The sequence below is a fragment of the Hyposmocoma kahamanoa genome, unplaced genomic scaffold (assembly GCF_003589595.1).
Source record: "Hyposmocoma kahamanoa isolate Upper Pololo Valley unplaced genomic scaffold, ASM358959v1 88, whole genome shotgun sequence".
In the NCBI taxonomy this organism is placed as follows: Eukaryota; Metazoa; Arthropoda; class Insecta; order Lepidoptera; family Cosmopterigidae; genus Hyposmocoma; species Hyposmocoma kahamanoa.
The window spans coordinates 8232593-8259116 of record NW_020654466.1 but is presented as its reverse complement, the minus strand read 5'-3'; the positions used below and the strand labels follow the sequence as shown (position 1 = coordinate 8259116).

Sequence of the window (26524 nt, the reverse complement as noted above, 5' to 3'; positions counted from 1 at the left end):
ACCGTGAGTTTGGACTTAGTTCTAAGATTAATATTATGGATATCTTCTTTCTTATTGAAATTATATATATTTTACGGGCATATAAAATATTTGAGTAAATGTACTGTGATGCCACAGTCATGATACCGGTCTTCTTAAACTTTTCTGTGAGAGAAAGCCGAGAGCCTAGACGGTACACAGAACGAATCGCTCGTTTTTGCAATACAAATATGGTTTGAATATCTGCCGCTTTACCCCACATGAGAATCCCGTAGGACATTATACTATGGAAGTAACTAAAGGAAACTAGTCTAGCAGTAGTAACATCGGTAAGCTAAGCTTAATGTGCTGACCAGGGATTATATATGTGGAAACCATTGCAGTTTACTGTCTGAGGTAACTCCCAAGAACACTGCTTTATTAACAAGGTCTAACTTTTCTTCGTTTATTTCTATGCTTGGACTAGTCGATTTTACGTTAGGTAATTCAAATTTAACACATTTAACAATTGTCTTCTTGGCATTAAGCAATAAAAAAACTACCTTAGGGAGGATATCATTAGCGAACGAGATGTCAGATCGCTTCGTAGAAGCCTCTGGTGACCACAAGCCTGGCAGTTATTTCCGCCAAACTATAACTTTAGCAATTTAAAGAGGAAACGTTACCAGCCTTCTGGGCATCATGCCCCATGGTGCGACCATCGAGAAAATTTTCTACAAATAAACTTTCTAGTATTTGAATTTGTATAATAAGTGTAAATTGCTTTTGTTGAAATAAAGGGGAACGTAATTGTTGTGTATTTATTTTTTATAATCTAAGTGATGGGACGAACAAGTGAATGACACGCGCACCTGATGGTAAGCGACACGCTTGTGCATAACGGTTGCAGTGCCATTCAGCTCTTTAAAATGCAAAGATCTGGGGCGCACTACCGCCGCGCCCGTCGCCTAGAAACGGAAGTTGACGAGTCCCACGTGCCTGTAGTTTCACCAGCACCCTTACCCTTCAAAACCGAAACACAGTAATACTGATATTACTGCTTGGCGGCACAAATAGATAAGGGGACAGTACTTTTCTAGACGAACTCTTTCACATGCAGCTCTACTGCTACGAAATTGTTAATATATGACTACGCCATAATCTGTGGGTATGACCTCGCCAAGACCTTTAAATTTATACTTTAATTTTGCAAATTTTGGATGAATGAATTTGTGACTCTGTGAAGATGACTGTCAAGAGCAACAAACGTATTTTTATTTATCGTATAATTATGTTAATCATTATTTTTCATAAAGAAACTACTATTCTTTTTAACATATACAAATTTTCATAAATGTATTGTTTTTTTATAATATTAAGTGACAGGACGAACAAGTCATGCACCTGGTGGTAAACTACATGCCTGTGCATAAGAGTTGCAGTGTCCTCAAAGCTTTCAGTCGCAAAGATCTGAGGGGCACTGCCATTGCGCCCGTCATCTTGAGACGTAAGTTGACAAGTCCCATGTGACTGTAATTTCACCAGCACCCTTACCATTCAAAACCGGAACACAGTAATGCTGACCTTACTGCTTGGCGGTGGAAATAGGTAAGCTGGTAGTACTTCCCTGGACGAACTCTTTCACAAGGTGCTCTACTGCTATTAACTGAACTGGTGATTATATTCTGTTGTCACCAACTTATGTTGGCCGACAAGAAACGTTCGCCAAAAGTACCATACGGTACTTTCCGTTTGGCGAATAAAGTGATACGTAGTCGCAAAATGATTTATGCATGCGCTGCATCAAGCGCCTCCTCCACATTAACTTAGTCTATGGCTCTGTGTGTTCCACTTCTGAAGATGATGCATTGTCCATCACGATCTGTTTTCGATGTGAATAAATATTTTATATACGCAAACAAAATACGATGTTTATAGTTTGTTTATTATTGGCAATGTTTAGTGTGACGTTTTTGGGATTGTTATTTTTAGTAAACGGTTCGTCGTAGTATTAGCTCTATAGTGGAGTTGGAAAATAACTGATTTATCAACATTATTAATTATACTGTTTTTTATAATATCAAGTGGAGGGACGAACAAGTCGTATGCCTAGTGTTAAGCGACACGTCTGCCCATAGCAGTTGCAGTGTCACTCAGAGTTTTAAATCGCAAAGGTCTAAGTAATTTGACTTTATCTTTAAAATTTGATAAAGTAATTAGGACGTTATGTAATAATCTCATTACAGAGTTCCAATAAAACCGACCTCAAAAGTTGTTGGAATGACATTATCACTCGGCGCCCTGCGCGTTCAATATAATAACGGTTTCGGGATGCTGTTGGGAATACCACGATACTGTAGCGCATCGTCGATGTTTGCTCAAGCGTAAATAACTTTTAGGCTGTGATGCGAAAAAAGACGGCGTCACTACTCTGTAGAATGCGTTCTGGTCCTAATAACATCCTTAAAACGTTTACGACTAAACTGGATGCGCCGACACTTCATCATTTCATCCAGGTTCTGGTGAGGTGATGGCGTAGTCGGCGCCTCGAGCGTAATATGCGTGTTTTATGTTTTGTCTCTGTATTTACTAATAATATTCCTAAGTTGAAATTATCTGTATTTACTAACAAGTGGGCCTTGGATGCCAAATAAATGATTTATTTATTATAATTATTATTATTATTTATTGAAATCGGTTACCGGAAAGTGCGCGAAACCAGATTCATCCCCTAATTTGCCACCCCTAGAGGTGAAATATATTCTTCAAATTGAAATGGGACTACTGAGGTACCCTCTTTCCAACAAATAAGAATCATGGAAATTGTTTCACAAACGCCGCGAGTTAACGCGTAACATACTCGTACATAAAAAAATACAGACGAATTGAGAACCTCCTCTTTTTTTTTGGAAGTTGGTTAAAAATACTTCGAATCTTGTAATTTCACGCTTTTACTTGTCATTACAATCTGAATCAGCAACAGACACAGTCACGAGACATCATCGAGTATATACATCGGGTATATAACCAGAAATAGAGACGAAATGAGGGCCATATATTCCTGGTAACACATTAGCGATACAGCTCTTATAAATATCAACTCTCGTTTGCACTGATCTAGAGACAGGTCAACTACTTACCTCTGTGTACGTCTCCGTATATTCCAAAAAATATTCTGTATTTATTGTAATAAAGATAATATTTCTAACAATGCCGTGCTCTCATGTAATTAGACTCATTTAAGTAGTTTATTCATAAGTCTTGCCGAATTTTGGCTTTAGTTACTTTAGATTGCCTGTTTGTATATTTTAATATTTGTTGATAATGATTATTTTGAGATAGTGTTGTTCTTGTAAGCAGATATATTATCGATATTATGTAATTAATGTCGATACTTTTTTTATTATTATTTTCTTTATTATTTCATTATTATTATTTTTAAAGTTTACCTACAAATGAAAAAAGAAAGAAAGAATGGTTGGAAATTATAAGACTGCCGAAAATAAACATTGGATCATATACCATCTTCGTTTCTTCGCTCCATTTTGAAGAGTAAAATTTTAACAGAACTTTGAATGTAACTAGATTACATAATAATGCAATTCCATCGTTACATTTATTGGTAAATAACTTTATATTTAATTTTGATTATTATAATATTGAATAGCTCATTACTTGCCTAGTAATAATAGCCTAGTATTCATCTTACTTTGATTACACTAAACTATACAAATTGGCAAACATAAAACAGTTTCAGCATTGAAGCCATACATTTGCATGTCGATATTGACTTATCTATGATTATGGTACAACACTAAATCCGCCATGTGTGTGGTACAATTTTGGTTTACGTAGGTACGTTTATTCCGTAGATAGGGCAGCTCCTTTCTTTTATTTTTTCCATCCTCTAAGGGTTATACACTTGATGCGTGGCATTAATATTCTATCTTTCTCGCACAATAACAATTCATCTAGTGGTCTGTATGTATTTTAACTGCCAAACTTTAAAAAAATAAAAAGTAATACGGATTAAATGTTATCAACTCATCACCAAGCATCAGAGGCAGAATTTTAATGCCATCTTTCGCCATATTAAAATATGGAGTAGGAAATAAATAAAATTTAATACAGAATGTGAAGAAGTCACAGTCAATTTGTTTTTGTTGTCAATGGAAACAAAAGTAAAGAAATAACTTATTTTGCACAGGGATAGTAATTGATATAATTTATTTACGTATTTTCATAATGAATGTACAACATTATAGTCTTAATTTGCTAATATACATTTTAGCAATGTGATTGTTTTTTTAATAACATAATATTATTTACCGAAAGTGAACAAATGAATATGAACTTTCTTGTCTTGGGTTTCCTTATTTTCTTCTTCGTTTTGTGTAACATTATTTTCCTTAGATGCAGGTTGGTAATTTTGTGCAGATTGTTCCGATGTCTGTGATTTTTCTGACACGGACCTACCTGATCTACCACCATGGTGATGATAATTAGAGTATCGTCTAGAATTTTCTTCACTAGCCTGTTCTTCAGCCTGACTATTTAGGTCATCCAGTCCTGGTTGTGTATTTTCAGGTATTGATCTACCGGTTCTACTACCGCCAGCGTAAAAGTGCCATCTGGAACCTTCTGGACCTTCATTACTAGCTGGACCTCCTGGTCTTTCAGGTCTGATTTGACCTCCCAGTCCTACAGGGGCGCTTGGGTCACGTGGACTAACAAATCCTCCGTGTGGTCCTTCAGTTCGATAATCAGGTACTCTATCGCCTGAAATAGATCTCGGTGGTCTTGGTCTACTAGGTGGTGGTACAACTGCCTGCAGTGAGGACTGGAAAGGTTAATACAATGATAAGTAATAGTAAAGATCTAAAAATAGTGACATAGAGTAACTCAAAGTGGTAATAAATGAAATAATAATCACGCTGGTAGGTAATAATGCAGAAAAAGAAAAGTTTAATGAAGACGATAGAGAACCGAAGGGAAAAAATATTTGGGCATCCCGTACATCACGACAGTTTTAGACTTAGACGCATCAAAGAACGGAAAATCGAAGGAAGGAGAGGTAGATGAAGATCGAGACGAAGTTATTTAGATAAGGGAAAAAGTTATGTCGTCTCGGATCAGGAAATCAGTAGGAATAGCACGACAGGGCGCGACTTGCGCGAGAGCGACATAAAGCGCGGGATCTCTATGCGAGAATAGCAGAATCTCGCACTTTATGTCGCTCTCGCATAAGTCGCTGGTACATTTATCTCTATCAATAATCATTAGCATGGATAGTCAGATTTTTTCCTTGTAATATTATTCAAATATTGATCATGGGCTAAAATTATTATCTGATTCATTATTGTGTGTTACAAACATTCTTCCTTTCAATTTTCTTACACATTAAATCACAATTTACAGAACACTTTATCAGGATAAACTGCACCTATCAAAGCATTATACATTAAAAAATATATCTCATTACATCGTAATTAAACAAGGAACGGTAAAAAAAGCACGTAATATATAAATAGAGTGTGAACTTTTGTAATAGAACACTTCGACTCCTCCTACGTAAAGCATCGTATGTCGAAATTGCCAAGTTTACAGGAGAGCATTAAGTTTTGAATTCACTGAAATGAGTAAAATACGTGCTTTAGCCTAGAAATGCTAAACTAAATTGTAAAATTATAAAATAAATTGTGGTTGTTCATCTAACTGACTCCTAGGATTTTATAATACTCTGTGTGAGTTTTGCCGAATAAAACTGAGGAATAAAGTCACATTAATTGATGACAATACATGACATTATGTGTTACAAACTACTTTATAAATCAACGCTTCCTAATATAGGTAGATGGCGCTAATCCTAAACAAAATAAAAGAAAAACCGACAGTATCCACAAAAATCTATGCAATAAGCGCCATCTAGTTGATTTGTTTGTTATCACTACAAATTAAAGTAGCTTTGATAAATTGCAGCTTGTCAATGTAAAACAAATTGGTTACAAAAATAGAAGTTTGGTACTTGTCGCGCGACATGTGGTTTACTAATAGGTACTAAATACCCGACTACGCTATATTGTATAGCGGTTAGCCTCTTGAGTTATTGCACCATGACGTTTATTAAATTCTAGTAGCAGTAGAGCTCCTTGTGAAAGAGTTCGTCCAGGGAAGTATTGGCACCTTACCTATTTCTGCAGCCAAGCAGTAATGTCAGCATTACTGCGTTCCAGTTTTGAAGGGTAAGGGTGCTGGTGAAATTACAGGCACGTGGGACTTGTCAACGTAAGTCTCAAGGTGACGGGCGCAGTGGCAATTCCCCTCAGATCTTTGAGATTTAAAGTTCTGAGTGGTACTGCAACTGTTATGGACAGGCGTGTAGCTTACCATCAGGCGTACGACTTGTTCGTCCCGCCACTTGATATTACAAAAAAAAGTACTTTTATGTTAAAACATGCTATGTGCCGTTTACATAGTATGCTTTAAAATAATACGCTACTAATGAGTTTGTGTATCGGCATTAATTCGCGCACGAATGCGAACATGCAAAAGTATTTCTCACACCCAAAAGTCAATCAAGAGCCACAAAAGAAGATTGAACTCAGTCACGATATGACGCATACAGTAGGTACCTCTGGTCCCACGTGTGCAGCAAGTACAGCATCTTCAGCATTAGCTCTAATGACAATGTTGGCACGTCCATCGTTGTCCACGGTAATCACGTTGCCGGAACATGAGGTGCCTTCCCTAGATCCCGTTATGACGTCACAATAATTGCCCGCTGGCAGCCCAGTCTGAAAAAATAATTGTATCTTTTATTTTCATCGTATGTTTTCTTCACTTAGCCAGGTGCTTTTACAACTACCAGCGGATGAAAGAGATGTCGCTTTATTAATTGCAATATTATTTTATTGCATATCAAATTATATTGCTTTATAAGTTCCCTCTACTGACATTACAAACAATATATAAATGGATTTCATATACAAATCGTTTAAGCCACCTACTTTAGATTAAAATAGAAGTGTGATCATTAATTTCATACATTCATATGAACTTTCTCGTTCAATGAAGAAACTAGCATGCACGAACAATTTCATAATAGGTGTTTCCAGGTGAAAAAACGAGGTCCGAAAGTTTTGCAAAGCTTATTGTTTCCATGAGGCTTATTTTTCATCCACGACATCATGACGCAGAAAAGAAAAAATTGTTCTTAATGCTTAATCTTAACGCTTAGTTTTTCATATTTATGTCGCTAAACTTAGTATTTACCTGTTTGTGCCATGTTGACTTGTCGAAACTTACATAATTATAAAGTAACAGTTCAAATACTCAAATTTTAAAAGCATTCAAACATTGACTAAAGCAATAAACTAAAAGTACAATGTATGTCCAATAGTTGCATTTCTATTTGAGAAAAGTATTTTATTTATATTCTGGTTTCTTGACCTCCAACGCAAAAAGAGGGCAGCTATCAGTTTGACAATTTTGTCTGAGAGTCGTATTCTAGAACTCTACTCAATGCTCAAGTCAGGACTTCAGGATTCAAAGCACTAGAAATCATACTCAAGTCCTTGCCATTAGAGTCGTATTTCCAGTGCTTGAAATCATACTCAGATCCTGACTTGAGCATTGAGTAGAATTCTGGAATACGACCCTAAGTATCGATGTTTCGTATGTGCGGCATCCACCGTTGCCAATTTGTAGGGAATTCCCCAAATTGCGGGGAATCTCAACTCAATTGTGAATTTTGTGGAGATTGGCGCTATGTGGGAAAATTCGGGGATTCTTACATTTTATCATTTTGTTCAATCTGTCGGTTGCTGATGCACCGCTAGTTTGATGGTTACTGATGCACGATATCGATATTTTTTTCAACATCGCACATGCCCCGCTTACATAGAATTATTCGGTAGGATAAGAGTACTTGGTTCTGAATTGTAAAATTACCAGTCGGTACGTGTTGAGTGCGCGACCCTTTCTCCCGCTTAATCCGGTCCTCGGTAGGAAGAAAAACGAAATCAGTTATTGCTAAACAAAGCCGAGCAGTTGGTACTTCCACACGAAAGCTTGCCAGTCAATAAATATTACATTTAGGTCGAAACTTAATTTATTCATTGATTATTTCTAACCTTAGTATAGTATCATGAAATACGCAGCAATAAAATGTGTTACTTAATTTTGTAAGGCTAAGAAAATTTTTTGAATGTTAGTACAGCCATTACACAGCACAAACATAACCCCGTTGGGGTGTAGCAAATTAATAGTACTCTCGAAAAATTAAAAAAAAACAAAACATAAACTGAAAATTATTAAAATAGACACATTACGGTATGAAGAGTTAAAGCGTCCATCACTTCTTTCACATCATCTTATAGGAGTGTCCATGAAGTCTCTCACACTGTAGTAGCACCCATTTATCAGAAGAGACTTAATTTAGCTTTGAACGAATTGTCATTTTCTTGTGTCTTAGGGGAATCTGGTGTTTTATTATAAATTAATATACAACTATAGAGCGGGCTTTCTCTAAACATTTTTAGTTTCGGAGTCGGTTGTACTAATTTTGTATTTCGAAGTTCGCTTTTACAAACTCAAATTCTAAAAGTTTCTAATATGTAAATAGACGGAAGAGTTACTATTTTGTCAGTTATAAAATGCGACCTGCATGTATATTAGGCGTATGTTGTTTGTGTTTAAAATATATAAAGTAATTTTTGAGGATTTTGAATAATTGGCAGTGGCAACACTGGTGGCATCATTGTTTCCTAATGGATGGACTGATCTCAAAAAGAGGTTTTCTTTTTGTATTTGAAGGCTAATTAATTCAGGATGGTTCTCAGTTATATTTGATGAACATCTGTTTAGTCGTAATAACGCACACACTCAACATAGCCCCGCACTAGGGAAATCCTGTGTCGCGGGTGCTATGGACACACACATAGACAGCCACAAATTACACCCAAACTCACGAGAGAAATAAATGTAGTCCATATAAATATTTCTCCCGGCCCGGGAATCGAACCTGGGACCTCTGCGTGGCAGTCCGGCATGGTAACCGTTCGGCACAGAGGGAGTCGTAAAAGGTCTTTTCCTAGTTAATGTAGGAATCTCAGTCGTAAGATGAATAGGTGTTTATGTTACTTGACTACCTCGGTGGTCTAACGGCTTACACTGTGGGTGCTGAATGCGGAGGTCCCGGGTTCGATTCCCGGTAGGACGAACTTTTGAAATGAACTTTTCTGAATTGGTTCTGGCCTGGGTGTTCTGGGATGTGTCCTAGAGTGAATTCCGTTGCTCTGGTACTCATAGTGTATGGAAATCCTTAGTTTGAGTCGAGGCTGGGCAATTGGGTTGTCTGGCACATTACTTCCACTTGTCCAATCGGCTTGATATGTGGTATACTATGAAAATCCGATGATATGACAATAATTATGGTAACTTTATACCGTAACTTTGTAGACTACGCAAAACTTCCGCTACTTACAGTAGTACCATGGGGTATCAATTCACACAAATTAACTTTAGTACATATTTAAAACTGTGGACGACGACACTTGGACAAAATAAAATATAAAGAATTGAATCTGGAAAACTTGAGGTATATTGTACTAAATGTCAAATATAAAAAAAGAAATGCAACATTATTTAAAAACATTTTAGGAATGTTCAATCAAAATCCATTTACAATTATAATAATTAGTGAAAACAGCAAACTGCCGTTGAACACATACCAGATGGCATTTTTTTGAATTTATTCTTTATGTTTACTTTAAAATATTAAATTAAAAGTACAAACTCAGCTTCTTAGCGGTTTTATTATATTTTATTTTATATAACATAAATACAACGCCTGAATAAGAACAATAACCTTGACTAAAATGTAAAGCTAACCATCGGTTGGCCTTTTCGAATATTACTATAATCGCATCGCGGATTTATTTGGTACCATCTATTGATCAGCGTTAGAAACAAAATAAGCGCCCAAATAAGCGGATTTACTAAGGATAACACACAAATATAAATCGAAAATTATAAATCTTGTTTTGACTCATTAAATTGGTTTTTTGGAATGCACTGTTTTGTGTCGGAGGTTTTTTAAATATAATAATAAACAAATTTAAGTATATATCCATACTAATATAACGTTCGCTTAGAAAATCTAGTGATTACTTAATAATGATTCATAAAAAAAGACATCAATAATAGGTATTATGATTCTATATCGCAAGTAAAAACAGCTGTATCTACTGCAATGATTGCTGATAATGGATTATAAAAAAACCCTAATCCGGATTACACTAAACGGCACTGATTATTTAATGTTACTTCAAAATCAGAACTTGTGTTTTTATCGGTAAAAATTACACTTGTAAAATGATAAACCAAGCCTTAAATGATGTTTTGTTTGTTGATCTATGGAACAACGTTGTCATCGACTCATATACTTTGCAAGTATCTATCAATAAACATGATATTCATTTATGGGAGGTACTTAATTGAAACTTACCTGTTTTATTTGGTTAGTCAAAGGATTATTTATCTTTAGCATTTAGCGATAGAATCCGAAGTGACTATATACTAATTATGTATGGTTTTATCGATTTCTTAGGTTTTTGCGATTGTTAGACATAGGTACGTACGACTGATATTGACTGATAGTTGTCAGTCGTGTTCATTGGACCTGTAAGGGCCCGAAACGTTGGTTTCTTTGAAAAAAAGAAAATATGCATTTAGGAAACGAAACTATTTTTCCGGATTTAAATCGCGTATATTTGTTTTTTCAAACAAACCGACGTTTGGGGCCCTTTACAGGTCCCAACTAGTACTTAGTCTTATGCCGATGAATTTTCAATCCTATTACTGATGAAATCAAAATTCGTAAGTTCTAAGTGCACATGAAAATAATATTTTTTATTTTACGGTTCAACATAGGTAGGTAATTCACAAACTTACCTTCGACAATTAGCCATCAATATTGATAATTTACGATGACGATTAAACAGCTCAGCCGTAAATTCTGTCAACGGAGTGATAGTGACTAATTTGTGAAACAATTATATGCTTGAAGTTCCCGTGACATGCGACAGGACATGTTGTCTTTTGCGCATTAAAATGTCGGAAGTGCTAAATTCGTTTTAGTGGAATAACTATAAAACTAAAGGGGTTAAAAAAAAACCATACCGATATTATAGTCCATCGTGTATAAATATCATTAATTATCTAATTTTTGTCCTAATAACCTGTAGCATTTCGAGAATAAATCGAAAAATGTTTGTGAAAATTAGAGGTCATTTCGTGAGTTTTATCTATCGAGGAAATTTTATTGTTTTATGTTTCTGATTAATGTCTATGCTTGAATATGTCGTGTAGTTACTCATACAATATTTTAAAGTGGATTTACCCCTCTAAAATCAAATCGAGATTAGGAATTTCTCCTCTGCTCCCTCTTAAGTTGCAAGCCCACTAAGTGTACGCAGTGAAACAAAAAGCACCGCACAATTGATAATCTCAGTACAGAGTACTATAAAAATCGACATCAAAAGTACGTGGAAGTTCATATAATTACCAAGTTTTATTGAAATCGGTTACCGGAAGGTGCGCAAACCCGGATTCATCCCCTAGTTCGCCACTATACGGACTTGATACAGGAGATAATAAAAGTCGGTTCCCGGGTTCTACCCAAAGTGTATTGAGAGAGAAAAGCGCCTTGAATTGGAGAATAGCAAAATCAACCATTAAAATAATTGCTCCTTATAATAAAATTTAGGCGCTATTTATAAAAATGAATCTTTATGGGTGACCAGTTCATGGGAGCCACCCTTAGAGGCGAATGTTTTTCTTTAAAATTAAATGGAACCACTTTGGAGATACCCTCTTTCCAACAAAAAATAATCATGAAAATCGGTTCACAAATACCGGAGTTATCGCGTAACATACATGCAGAAAAAAAATATACAGTCGAATCGAGAACCTCCTCCTTTTTATGAAGTCGGTTAAAATAAACACACAACATTTTACGAAACATTTTTTTCTTTCTACACTTACCAGCTAAAAAATAAACCGTTTTATTTTATTACATTAATAAATCATATCCCCGTATGTACATTAAAAATAATAAATAATTGAAACAACTCACCTGCAAAACTTGAACCAGATCATTATTCTCCAAGTTAAAAGCTACAAACGCTCTGTTGCCTCTACTGAAAGCAATCTGGTTGTTCGAGTTGTCCCACCAGTTGGTTACATTGGTGTTACCAGCCGTATTCCTGAAGGCAGCCATCTGATAGATTTGACGCCAACGATGCTCGCACACCCAGCCATTACCACAGGTATCGTCCTGGAGGAAATTATAGCAATGCAATGTGTTAAAGTACATCGAACGTTAAAAATTTATCAAAATATTTTGTTGTAAATTGTACCTTACCTCAAATGTAACAATGACAGTTTAAGCCATTGTCTAGCTAAATATACATAGGAACAATACTTATAAAATCACATATATTTTATTTTTTATTAAATCACATATACTACTACCACCTCCTTGCTGGGTACCTATTATCGACCTTTCTAAATTCGAGTCCTAACACCGACCTATTTTAGAAAATTTCTTCAAAACTTACACAGTTTACGTGGCGCAATTTATTGATGCATTCGAAGGATATTTGCCTCAGCAATAAAGCAGGATTTCCTATAATCGTAATAACTCTCAAGCCGTCAGGCATTCGTGACTTAAGTGAATATAGTATGATATTTGTAACCGGAAACTACGATAACTCCTAAAAAAATTTAGTAATAGGTGCAACAGGTCGGTAGTTGGAGAAATCTATTCGTATATTTCAAATGTGTCAGTAAATGAGGCGTATACCTTTTCATCGCTTTTGAGTTGTGCTTTGTTACATGCACTTTAAGAATATTTGCATAGTGTAAGAATTAAGGCTATGAGATATATATGTGTGGATACAAAATATTGTAATTACTCCTGTCGTCAGACTTATTTACAACTATGAATCTTTAAGAGAGCGGTTAATAGATCAAAATATTTAATATATATATTATGTATGTTCGTAAAAATATAGCATTATTTCCGAAAAATAGTGACAAGCATAACCTTCTCCGCTAATTATAAACTGCGTTGCAGTTTGGCGGGCTTTAAATTTGTAGCCTAGTGTATTTTTATGTAATAGAAGATTTATTTATTTTATATCTATTTTTAATGTTAAAAACAAAAATAAACTTGGGACCCCTACGTTCAGATTTTTCTAAATTAGTTCATCGTGCAAATTTATGAGAAAAAATCCAAAGCTTACGTTAAAAATGAAGTATTAAAATAAAGTCATTATAAAATCAATTATTATATAGATTAAATGAATTCATAATGATCCAGCTGTTAACATAAAATGTTTGTGATATAGAACACAAAAAACATTCTTATCATATAAACTTGCCCTGAATGAATAGTAGTTTTAATCGATGTGACGATTTCAAGTCTTTTTGATTACCTACGAAATACAAGAATTTGATTTGATTAAACACTGGCTGCTCGCCAAGGGTATCACTTATCACAAACAAAAATAACATAATTACGTTTTATCGGTCTAAATGCATTTTTTCTAACTGCTATAAATTCGAGAAAGGTTAAGGAGCCCAGTAATACCAATTACCGATATTGTTTACCTTTAATTAAATTTGTATTGAATTGATATTCAATTATTTTTCGTGAAATTACTCCACTAGTTTGTTATAATTATTAATACAAAGATTGAACACTCAGAAAAAATTCCTTTGATCTGACCGGATTCAGACGCTATGCCATTGTCACGGAACGAACCAGCGGACCTCACGAATGTTTCTATGTGCTTCTAGTCGGATCTTTGTACAAATACAAACCAAAGTTTTCAACGACTTTTTAGCCGTAGTGCCATCTATGAGAAATGTATGAAAGTATTTCGTCACCCAGTTAGGTAATTATACAGCTACAAGCCCGGGCTACCTGACCAATTCTTTACCTTTCGCGACTTAGCAGTCATTACCATATTAAACGAAAACGTCACGTTCAGCTTTTTTCGATGCGAGCGGCTCAGAACCACTCAAAGTGGAGAACTTTTGTGTGAACATCTACTTGTAGGGTATTATAATAATGAGTTTTCTTGATAAAAATATTTTTGATAAATTTTTGCTATCTGATTTTTCCCTTGCGCTCACACATAAACAAAATTATTTGTTTGAGAATATGAAGGTAAGTTTAAGTATTTGATAAGTTTGGTTTTTTTAATAAGTTTAATATAACTTTTTTCAAATAATGATTATGGCAGAATTGTTCATTTTAGTTCAGAAATTAGTAAACGAAATGGTAATTTATAAATACGTTGCAATAATTATATCTTGGGGAAATTTTAAAGTAATAGTTTTACATCAGGTATTTTTTGGAAAGTGATAATTTCTTTCTTAGATAAATAAAAAATTACCAAAAGGACGTCAACGACACGATCTAACAATATGCACAAAAATAGCTCTTTGCATGCTACATAACCACACTATTTCCATATCAAATAAACGTAGAGTGCTTTTGGTGACCAGGGATTAAAAAAATCGAAGGAAGAATAACCTCTAAATCATCAATTTTCACGGAACTAATGTTCAATTTAAAAGTCGGGTTTATTTCGATGATGGTTACGACGTCATTACCTTAATAAAATATTTGGACCACTATAAATAGGCCCCTCTCTGCAACAAGAAATATCCACTATCATAATTACAACCTTGATGTTTTCTTTCTGGATTTCAGCGTACAATATCAATTAAACGAAGAAATGCCAGAGGTCTCAAATGTACCTACAGGTAGCAGTAGAGCTCCTTGTGAAAGAGTTCGTCCAAGGAAGTACTGCCTACTTACCTACTTCTGCCGCCAAGCAGTAATGTGAGCATTAATGCGTTCCAGTTTGGAAAGGGTAAGGGTGCTGGTGTAATTACAGGCACATGGGACTTGTCAACTTATGTCTCAGGGTGACGGGAGCCGTGGTAGTGCCCCTCAAATCTTTGCGATTTAAAGCTCTGAGTGGCACTACAATTGTTATGGATAGGCGTGTCGCTTACCACCTGGCGCTAGACTTGTTCGTCCCGGTATTATAAATGGTATTATAAAAAAATGTACAATTAGTGCTAGGGATGCTGACCCCTAGTGTTTACAAAGCGCACGTTAAAATGATGATTTAAAAAAAAAATTAAAATAGTGTTACTTACCGCGTTAATAGTTGGAGACAGAATAGCCTCATTACTGTCACTCGGAGGGCCCTGTTGGTTATTATCGAAGAAGTAGCTGCTCATCACTCGAGGCTGGCCGTAGGGGTGAGCAAGGTTGAATGCTTGCGCGGCCTGGAATTGAATATATAGCCGTATCAGTCAGATGGACACCGAAATCTCACCTTAAAGATCAGAGTATCGTTTTACCTCTTTGGTATGCAAGCATTTTCCTTTAAGGTGTACAAATCAAACGGTAACACCAAATGGGAAGTGGTAACCGCCGGTAGAAATTAAGTATACATATTGTGACAAAATTATCCCTAATGCCGACCGTGGTGGACATGAAATAAGATTTGTGTCTGGGAACGATATCGAACGATAACAAAACAAGTGACGTTCTCATTATTTGCAATCATTATATATAAGTATATATAATAATCAGTACTTAGACATAACAAACTTTGGAAATAATACACATATAGTCGTGAATACTAGCGCTATTTTTATGAGTTCATTGAAATAAAGGCGACGTTATGAAGAATGTCTTGAACTGTTTTACCAAATAGTTTCGTAATTTGATCTTTGTTGTTATAATATAGTACAAGTGTGTATTATATAGGTTTTTACATTTTAATGTGAGGCATTCATTGTATTTCCTAAATTCAAAGTTAATCAGTAAGTACAAGAACGCTTAGTATAGAAAACGCTTGTTTAAATCTTTTTATTAGTGAAAATTTACGCGTTTTAGAGCCCATGTAATTTCGAAACTACATTAATTTAATTAGAAAATGATAAAACACGACCTTCGAAATTACTTTGCAGATTATATCGACTAACACTAATGAGTTTAAATAATTATCGAAATGAGAATCACATTTCATTTGGACGGTGCACAAGAACACATCAATCTTGACCCCTTTTTTACCACATCAATCACCTGATGTCAATCTATTTCCTGTACTATGAGTATTGGTACTCATAGTAGAGGAAATGGATTGACATCAGGCAGACCCAATTTAAGTTAATTTACCTAATTGGTTCTACCGGGAATCGAACCCAGGACCAAGACCTCCTCATCCAAAGCCCACAGTGCAAACCGCTGGTCCATCAAAATCTTTGGACATTCGGTACTTCGTCCTTATTGCAAATAGCATAAAGTTGAATTTAAAACCTATTAATTATTCTCTCTTTCACGTTTCTTACTATTACACCTTCTTTATCCTCATAAAATCAACAACATACTCGTGTAATGGAATCCTTTCAGAAAAACTTCATGTGCAACGTCCTACAGTACAAGCTCCATTAACAAAACGTTATTAATGTGTAGGTAATTAAGAGAGATTTAAGTAGTGCAATATGGAACACCAATATAAATGTACCATAATAAAGGCAATGTATGTATATTGTATTTCAGTTTAATTAGTAACAAAATATGTTGTATGAAAATCTGTGTTTTAGTTGAATATCGTCCTTTGAAATATTAAACAGCTTTAGGAAAAAAAATGATAAACAATACAAATATGCGTGTTTCATCAGATAGTTTGTTTAAAGAACTAAATATAGAACTAAATTAATTTTGTTATGCTAAATTAAGGTTCATTTTTGTTACACCACGTATAATTATTTATACTAAATTAATAGAGAATGAAAATATTCAAAATTTATTTTCAAATTTACATTTTTGTGTCTTTTTTCTATACTTGTTACATAGTGTAACTAGTCACATATGATATATCACGGAGAGTGCGCGAGGGAATTGCATGATTTGCCTTCCCTTTCCGTTATCGGAGGACTAGGACGTGGGCTGGGGATCCACCCCTATGTTGTGGATATTCCCAGGATACGCACGAACCAGTCTGGAGGGAGAGTCCCCACATAACCCCTGAGTCTCCCTGGGCTCAGGGGTATCCATAAAGATTTCCCCCCGTAAAAAAAAAAAAAAAAAAAAAGATACGCACGAAGCGATTCGCTTCCACATTTAAAGCGCTAAAAGCGCTAAATGCGCCCTAAAATGTAGGTATATGAAGGCGTAGTAACTGGGCGGTCGCCGCGCGGCGGCCGCACGAAAACTTTTCGTCTCACATAACTGGGCGGTTATATGTCGAGCGGCTAGGGAGTGGAATTCCCTACCTGCGGACTTATTCCCCGAATGCTATATCTTGAATCTTTTCAAGGCGAGTGTGAATAGGCATTATTTAGGTGTGCGTACTACATCGTCGACTTCATCGTCACTTTCCATCTGGTGAGATGGAGGTCAAAGGCGCGCTTATTTTTTTAATAAAAAAAAAGGTACGCACTAGTAATGAATAACTTAATAAGCTCTTCACTGTATCGTTCGTAGCAATTAGCTCTTTTGAATGCCGTAATGAAGTTCCAGAAACCTGACGAGTGAGTCTTTTACTTATTCGCAGAGAGAAGAAAAATGTACGCAATAGGTACAAGACTGAAACTTACCTTATAAGCCTTCGATTCCTTATAAGTGAGAACATCGTTGTCTCTCTGAGTGTCGTGGTTGTCGATAAATGTAAGTGCAGTGTCGCTCGGCGACAGACCCCATTGCTCACCCCACGATACTAGCCATTTTGCTTGGTTTTGACCGCGAAATACTCTCTTTAGCTCCGTCCCAACCTGAAAATTAAGAGCGTTTTTTTTTAATTCTGTAAAGTGTTTTGTATATACTGTAGTGAAAGTATTGTTGTGTGGACGATAATGTTTAATTATAAATAAATAAATAATAAATAACGCACACACTCATACTCACCAGGGAAACCCTATATCGCGCGTGCCATGGACACATGCATAGAAAAACCACAAATTACACCCAAATTCAGAAATATATGTAGGCCATACAAACATTTCTCCCGGCCCGGGAATCGAACCCGGGACTTCTGCGTGGCAGACCACCATGGTAACCGTTCGGCTACGAAGGCAGTTTAATGCTTGATCGTAGACAGATATTAGTAGAACAACGGATAAAATTTATAGGGCAGGTATGGTTTGAAACGTGGAGAAAGAACAAGCTGGATACACTTACTTATATAAGCCAACAAGCTTACGTCAACTTAAGTCAACAACCTTGAAAAGCACGAGCACAAACTACACATAGTTGAAATTAAAATGTTGAAAATGTCAAAGTCAGCAATGACTTGATAGGTCAGAAGATCATTTAAAATGACCCAGTGGCAGAGAAGCTTTAAGAGAACCGACACCGCTGGTAAGGCCATGTAAGCAGAAGAGAAGAAAGTTACTCCGAAAAGGTAGTATTGAATATCCCCACAAAACTCCGTGGAAGAAGAAGATACAGGCTACACGGTCGACCAATGACGAGAAAGGTCTAAACGCCCTAAACATCTCACCAACGACAAAACAGAACAGAGCGTCCTGGCTACAATGTAAAAGGAGGCAAGTATGGCCGACAAATAAAATAAGAATAGTGCAGATAGAAGAAATGCAGTACTTCTTATTGACATTTTTATACAAGTGTGGCAGATTGGTATGTCAATTATAGGATCATGAAATAGAAATTAAATGCGAGTTTGTATATGCAAGTCGATACTAGAGATGAAACGGATAGTGATTTGGCCGGATATCGGATACCGGATATCTGGCGGGTATCTAGGCCGGATATCCGGATATACGGCCGTCGTATTTTTGATCCACTGCCGTAAACATGTGGCGACCGATTTATGGCGCGCATGGCCATGATTGATTGCTTAGTGAATGATTGCACTTTCACATTGACGATTTGATTTGTTGTGAGCACTGGGTTTTTATAAAAACTATTAATTTATTCGATAATACAAACAAATGCATAACAGAAAAATATTAACAGTGAAAATAATCGCAAATTAGCTACATGCACATTTCGCGCGGTGGAGAAAGAAAAAAACAATTACATCAGCCTTTGGCTATATTCAAAATTTTTATAAGTGTAAGCCTAGCACATAGGTTTCTAAACTTTTTGGCTCACTGCCCACTTAGGAAAGATAAAAAAATTTCAACGCCCACCGCCATTGTTCCAATTTGATTTCATTAATTTGCTTGTGATCTAACTAATCCTGAGCCTTGATACCAAATTTTATTATACACTTATATATGCACTATATTATATACGCTTCATTACTATACGTACACATTGTATTTGAAAATAGTTCAAATGGATCGTGATCACAATCCTTTCATTTGGTCGTCTGGCAATAACAAGTACTTACTACTTAAAATTTAACAAAGTGTGCAAGAGTTTATAGCGCAAAACTGTCCTCTGAAGCTGGTCTCGTTTGTGAAAATAAATAAAACCAATTTTTACCACTTAATGCAGAAAAACTGAAACTGTCTTCAGCCACCATAATTTACCTTTATAGAAATTTGAGTACTAAATTTACAGATAACGTTATTCACCTTCGTTATTTAGGTCTTTCAGTCACAAGTAATAAACAGATTGTCAACGATCCTATAGTTGCTGTTATTCTATTACTATCAACTTTTGATCAATAATTCAATTCATTTGATAATAAATTTTTCTCAAATTTAAATATCCGGTATCCGGCCGGATATTGTTCTACTATCCGTTATACGGCCGGATAGTAAAAATAGACCGGATGGACCGGATACCGGATAGTTACCAGATATCCGTCTCATCTCTAGTCGACACATTCATAAATACAAAAATTATAAATGACACGATGAATATTCTAAACACCGAGCGAACGCGTACGTGTACACACACAAGTCACATTGCTACGTTAGTATGGAGGTAGCACGTTCCGAATCCGAGATTAAACAAATCTAGAAAACTCGGACCCACTTCGAATATCGCTTCTTGTGCATTAAGTCCGATTCGAATCTTCTACACTTAGAGATAAAAGTTATCCCTGTGACATTTCGAACCGTCATTTCTCGGATTCGAAACTGGGGGTCTACTCTCGATCTCCGTCCGACATCCGTCCGAAACAATTACTGCCAAATAAGCAATAAGTACTTGACCAAATGAAAAGACGCGTGATGCGAATGAAGCTTCATACTGGATACTTGTCTTTTAATTTTGTCGAATATTACTTATTTGACAGTAATTGTGCCGGACGGATGTCGGACGGAGATCGAGAGTAGCCCCCTGATACGAATCTGACGTAGTGCGCATACGCTCTTACACTATTTGCCTCATAATACTACGCCCTAAACCTACTTTTAAAACAAGTACGCTAACAGTCAATAGCGTTTCCTTCTCGCAGAGTACTTGTTACTTTTATTGCTAAAACAAGAGTTTCGTATGGAAAAACAGACTATTAGTAAAGCCCTCGTTTTTGCACAGTAGCTAAATTATGTGCATTATTATTTCAATTACGGCCAGACGCTGAAGTGTCAAAATATAAATAAAACAATAGACGCGAGGCGTCCGTGGCCGTATAACTAATTCAGTTAAAACAAAATAGGATGAAATCATAAATCATCGTTTGACGACCTCCTTGGTCGAGTGGCTTACACACCGGTGTCGCCATCTCTGGGATCCCGGGTTCGATCCCCGGACAGGTCAATGTAGAAAACTAATTTTTCTATATTGTCTTGGATCTGTGGTACCGTCGTGGCTTCCGATTTCTATAACACAAGGGCTTTAGTTATTTACTTTGGGATCGCAACACAATGCATATGGTGTAGTCTAATATTCAAAATTAAAACATCTTTTATCAGAATTGGACGAAGAAAGACGACTCATTTTTTTAATAACCTCAAGTGACTGATGGTAAGCTACACCGTCCATAACAGTTGCAGTGCCACTCACGAACTTTAAATCGCAAAGGCCTGAGGGGCACTGCCACCGCGCCCGTCACCCTGAGACTCACATAAGTTGACAAGTCCCATGTGCCTGTAATTTCACCAGCACCCGTACCCTACACGCACGGAACGCAGTAATGTGAGCATTACTGCTTGGCGACAGAAATAGGTAAGGTGGCAGTAATTTCCTAAACGAACTCTTTCACAAGGAGCTCTATTGCTCCTAAAAGTGTGCCTTTTAAAGTAACTTGATTAAAGTTGACGTGATACGATATGATAATTTAAATGTAATAGATACGTACAAATAATCACAAAATACACGCTTGTAAAAAAGGAGCCATGTTCAGAAAAATAAACGAATGGGTTCGTCAGCTTCACGGACAAAAACCTCAACCTCAACCTGTTTTACGCTCCACTGCTGGACACGGGTCTCTTCTAATTGTGTATTTTTAACCGACGAGGCGAGGCGAGACGAGACCATTTTTAAAACTTGTATGGCAAAATATCAATTCTCTCCTAGCGCATCTTCGGTGGAAATAGTCGGTATTGACGAGTATGGGCGAGACGAGATTTAAAATATTTGTTGATGTAACATTGAACCATATTGCTGGCTACATAGACTCTTTATTAAGTCTCCAATGGTTAGGTTCACGACGTTTCGTACGATATCGCGCGTGCTCGCGCGAGATGTGGTTTACAGTAGCGTGCATTGAAATGTAAACGTTCACACATTTTCGAAATTATGTAAATATTAGATATTTCAAAAAATGTATCTTGTGCTGTTTTCAAAAATATGTAATCAAGACACCATTTTAAAAAAGGTATACTTTCATTTCAGAGAAAAATAAACAAACTACAGTCAATGAAAAATATATAGTCCTGGTGTCGTACATGTATCCATATCATTTTCGTAAATATTTATACAATACATAATTATATATTTATAATTGCATTAAAATGTACACGATTAGGATTGCGATTTTATCATAATTATGTAACCTCTTTTAAAAATATTGCATCGTTTTGAAAAATATATACACATATAGTACATAGAGTATATATACACAATATAGTTGCAATATAACGTAAACATACCAGCGCCAGTTGTAAATTTTTGTATATATATTTTGCTTGTTCGTAATATTTGCCCTGGTATAAAAGATTATACAGGCTGTATATTTGAAAGTGGGACATACTTATAGAGTGCGTTATATTCCTGATTCTGAAGAAATAATAAAGTAATGAACTTAAACTTTACAATTTTTTTTTTATCAACTACTACCAGAGAACAACATTAATTATCGACATCTATGCACATCACTATTATTGCTCCGACGCAGCGGTGGGTGGCGGCACGGCGGCGAAAAACAAAACATAGGTCGAGGGTGGAGGCGCGGACGCATACGCGAAATTGCTGTTTGCAAATTCAAACAGAGCATGCGCGACCTTGATCTAATGAAGACACGTAAATTATTTGTACTTCCGCTCGCCTGATCGCCGCAAAATGGATATTTATTCTAACGTCGAATTGAATTGAGATAAGTGATGATAGTGTGAGGCAAACTATTGAAATGTTCCCAAATCGGAATTTACGCGGAGGAGATGAAAAGTGTCGAAGTGTTGCGTGAGAAAAGCACTTTAAAGGTGGGTTTAGATTATAGTCCGTCATTCTGACCCAACTGATTGGAAACTTCTCACATTTTCCAAAGGCTATGAACTTGAATGTGCGAGTTTAACCAGACGCTTTTCTTGTACGTAACTAGGAATTAATCAAAGGTACATGTCGTCACGGGAATTTGAATTTGAACCGTCGTCCTTTGAACTACCAAATTGTTCTCTCACTAGACTGCCACCTCTCAAATATACCTATTGAAAATGTGTAAATCTGCAGTATCACAATGTGTAATTTATAAAAATAGAAAGATCCTTTTAAAAACCTTTTTCTGTAAAAAATGTCTACGCCTATCTTTTTAAAATATGTAGGTATATCCGAGGATGGGACCTGGAGGGCAAGGCAGAACCTTGAAATCAAAGATCTGATGTCCGGACCCAATATTGTGGGAAAAACTAAAGCTGCGAGACTCCACCACTCGGAAACGTGGAGAAAATGGGAGTTTATCGTGCCGCGAAGAGTGTCTATTTGGGACAACCGAAAGGATACCAACTGGTCGGACTTCTCAAGTACCGCTGGAGTGATGAAGTCCAGAAAGACCACAAAGACCTCGATGCTAATGACTGCAAAGAGTAGGCTCAGGCGTGGCAGAATCTGGTGTCGAAGGCCAAGACCCACTTTCGTTTACTGCGCCACCGAAGTAAGTAAGCAAATGCGCATATCGGCTAAAAAGTACAATTGTTGCTTCCTTCCTACAAAATCTTGAGCTTGACACGTTTTCATGAATAAAACTGACAGTGCGTCATACTTAGTTTTGTAGACGTTAGCTAACACATTGCGTACACAAAGTACTTAATTAATAAATTTGAATTAAAAAATACTTACCCGAAACTCCGTAACATCACCCAAACCAGTATATTCTTGAGGCTGAATAGCTTCATTACCGTGATAAATAACTTCTTGAAATATATAAGGTTTCGTGTTAGGACGGAACCCAAATTCTGTGTTTAGATTATTAAGTTTGCCATAGATCGCGGCTAAGTCATTTGGCCACATGTGTTTGGCTGCGTCCACTCTAGAATCATGAAGGTTGAATTATTAACAGGTTAGTAAATAATTAGTGCATAGTAGGTCATCATTTTACATGCGTTGGAATAAATTTTGTAAATAATGAATATATGCAATAGTTCCAGTTTATAAAGGCGACGAAGAAAAAGTAATCAACACACACTGCATTAAACAAAAAATAATCCCAGTAGAGAGTACAAAAAATCGACTTCAAAAGTCATTCATCCCCTATTTTGCCACCCTTAGAGATGGAGTATTATATACAAACTTTTAATAGGACCACTACTGAGGTACCTACCCTCTTTCTAACAAAAAAGAATCATCAAAATCGGTTCACAAATAACATACATATCCAAAAAAACGTACAATCGAATTGAGGACCTCCTCCTTTTTTGAAGTCGGTTAAAAATATGCGCTCTGTTGTGGCTTTTTTAACCCCAACTTGCAAAATATTTACATGACTGGTCGGCTAATAGAATGGCAGACGCGGACTCATATAAGTACCATGGGCTTTGATTAGCTTTTATTTTATTTTTATTTATGGCACAATTATAGACAAGAAACAAACAAAAACACTTAAAAATGAATTAACTATGGTCAACAATCATCGGACAAAGTAGATATACTTAAACGACGCTAAATTAATTATCAATTTAAAAAAAACAATAAGAATACGTTATTCATCTCGCAATAATGCAAGAAGTGACCTCTTAAAAGCAGAGACACCACAGTGAAAGACGTCACAATTAGTAACTACGTGGGGCGCACTATAAGTTTCCGGAATTAATTAGAAACAAATACTATAAATGGTCAGAAATGAATTTATTATTTCTCAAAATATTCTCCGTTAGCGTTAACGCACTTTTTCATACGAATGAACCAATTTTGAAAACATTTGTGCCCCTCCTCGTTGACAATCTCCGAAACATATTTTTCATACTCTTCGACAGCCTCTTCAGGTGACGAAATTCGTTGACCGCGTAACTGGTTCTTAATTTTTGGAAATAAATAAAAGACACAAGGTGCCAGGTCGGGGCTGAACGCGGGATGGCTCATAAGATCAACGTTGTTCATCTTCAAAAATTCATTTGTCTGGCTGGCCGAGTGAGTACTGGCATTATCGTGGTGCAAGATGACACGGTGTTTACGGTTATTTTTACGGAGTTTGTCAATAACTTCCGGCAAACAAATGGTCGTGTACCAATCACTAATCACGGTACAACGGTTCTCCAAAGCAACATTAGCCACGTGTCCAGTTTTATTCAAAAAAGAAGCAATCATCCGCTTGGAGGCACTTTGCACGCGCGCCACTTTGGTTGGTTTCGGCTCATTTCGAAAGTCCCATACGCTCATTGTTGCTTTGTTTTGGGATCGTAACTATAAATCCATGTTTCGTCACCTGTTACTATGTCCCACACCAAATTTGACGCCCCTTTGTTGATCTGGTAAGCATGGCATTGCATTGATGCGATCTGTTTTTTAAGCCTCAGTGAAATTGTGTGGGATCCACCGAGAGCACAGCTTTTTCACACCCAAATTTTTGTGTAGTATTGATTATATTTGACTCATGCTTATGCTTGAACATGCCCAAATCTCATGGTATGTCACATGCCTGTCTGTTTTGATCATACGGTGCACAGCATCGATGTTTTTGTTGTTCACGGCAGTGGACGGGCGACCATCACGAAATTCGTCACTGAGATTCACACGACCGCGTTTGAATTCTGCAAACCAGCTACAAATAGTCGTCTTGCATGGTGCAAAGGTGCTTCATAGCCAAAAGCAGTTTGAAGTCGAGCGAAACTCCGCTAAGCTGTTAAATTACACTTAAAGTCGTAGAAAATCATACTACGAAAATTTTCACAATTTAAATCCATGGTGATGTAGACAACCAATTTCTAAAATGACGCTTAATGTAAAAACAACTTACAGTCAGATGAAACAAACTGTATTCTACAGCCAAAGAATTTTCAAATATTGTAATTACTTTTTAAATATTGTTTATGTAAGTGGCCAGTTGCGGAAACTAATAGTGCACCCTATGTACTCATTTCGTTATAATACGAGAACCTACACATCCTGTACTGAGAATTATTTTGTGATACGTTATGTTTAATATCATATGTTGTGACTTGACCAGGGGGTCTACTCTCGGTCTCCGTCCGACACTCGTCCGAAACAATTACTGCCAAATAAGCAATACTCGACCAAATGAAAAGACGCGTGATGCGAATGAAGCTTCATACTGGATACTTGTCTTTTAATTTTGTCGAATATTACTTATTTGACAGTAATTGTTTCGGACGGATGTCAGACGGAGATCGAGAGCAGCCCCGCAGATTTGTTTATTAAAAAAAATTTAACTTTGCCTTTTATTTTCACGCACAGAAAGCTGTTCCTCCAGTGTAATGAAAATCTATAAATCGGTATGAGCTTAACTATTAAGTCATTAAAGTTCTTAATTCGTTGTAGACTTTTGAAACAACTGCTGAGCCCGTAGCTTCAGCACTAGATTTTCGCACAATTCAAAGATTGTTAATAGGCGAAGTTTCCCAAGTCGCACAAGTATAATTATATAAATAGGTATACACAGATATGTATTGGTAATATTGGTGTTGTCTCTATCAGCCGAGACGCGAGCACGGGTGCATAAGCAGGAACTAGGCTGGAAACATTTCCACGGGGAAATATTCATATTTTGTAGTCACATGTTCATTCAAATAATAAGGTAAATCTTTAGATAAATATTTTTAATATAAACAATTTATTGCTCTTCCTTTCGAAAAAGTTGGTAACAAATTTATTTTTATACTATTCAAACGACTTTAACTAACTAACTACTATTTAAACAAACTAGGTTGCAAAATAGTGCCTCAG

General features: G+C 36.2%; 1 protein-coding gene across 4 annotated transcripts in view; it reads right to left on the bottom strand.

Annotated features, from left to right (window-relative positions):
- Window positions 1-4164: 4164 nt before the first annotated feature.
- The window catches only part of LOC113235715 (alpha-amylase 4N-like), a 33004-nt gene continuing 10644 nt past the window's right edge, over window positions 4165-26524 (bottom strand). For 3 of the 4 annotated variants that reach the window (XM_026471581.1, XM_026471580.1, XM_026471582.1), the window contains exons 6-11: window positions 23465-23654; window positions 17653-17826; window positions 15199-15330; window positions 12095-12295; window positions 6591-6752; window positions 4165-4798 (exon numbers count right to left, since the gene is read on the bottom strand). In XM_026471581.1, coding sequence (XP_026327366.1) covers window positions 4280-4798; window positions 6591-6752; window positions 12095-12295; window positions 15199-15330; window positions 17653-17826; window positions 23465-23654 — 1378 coding nt within the window. In that variant the 3' untranslated portion in view covers window positions 4165-4279. The remainder of the gene's footprint in view (window positions 4799-6590; window positions 6753-12094; window positions 12296-15198; window positions 15331-17652; window positions 17827-23464; window positions 23655-26524) is intronic. The other variant, XM_026471583.1, reaches the window with a different exon arrangement.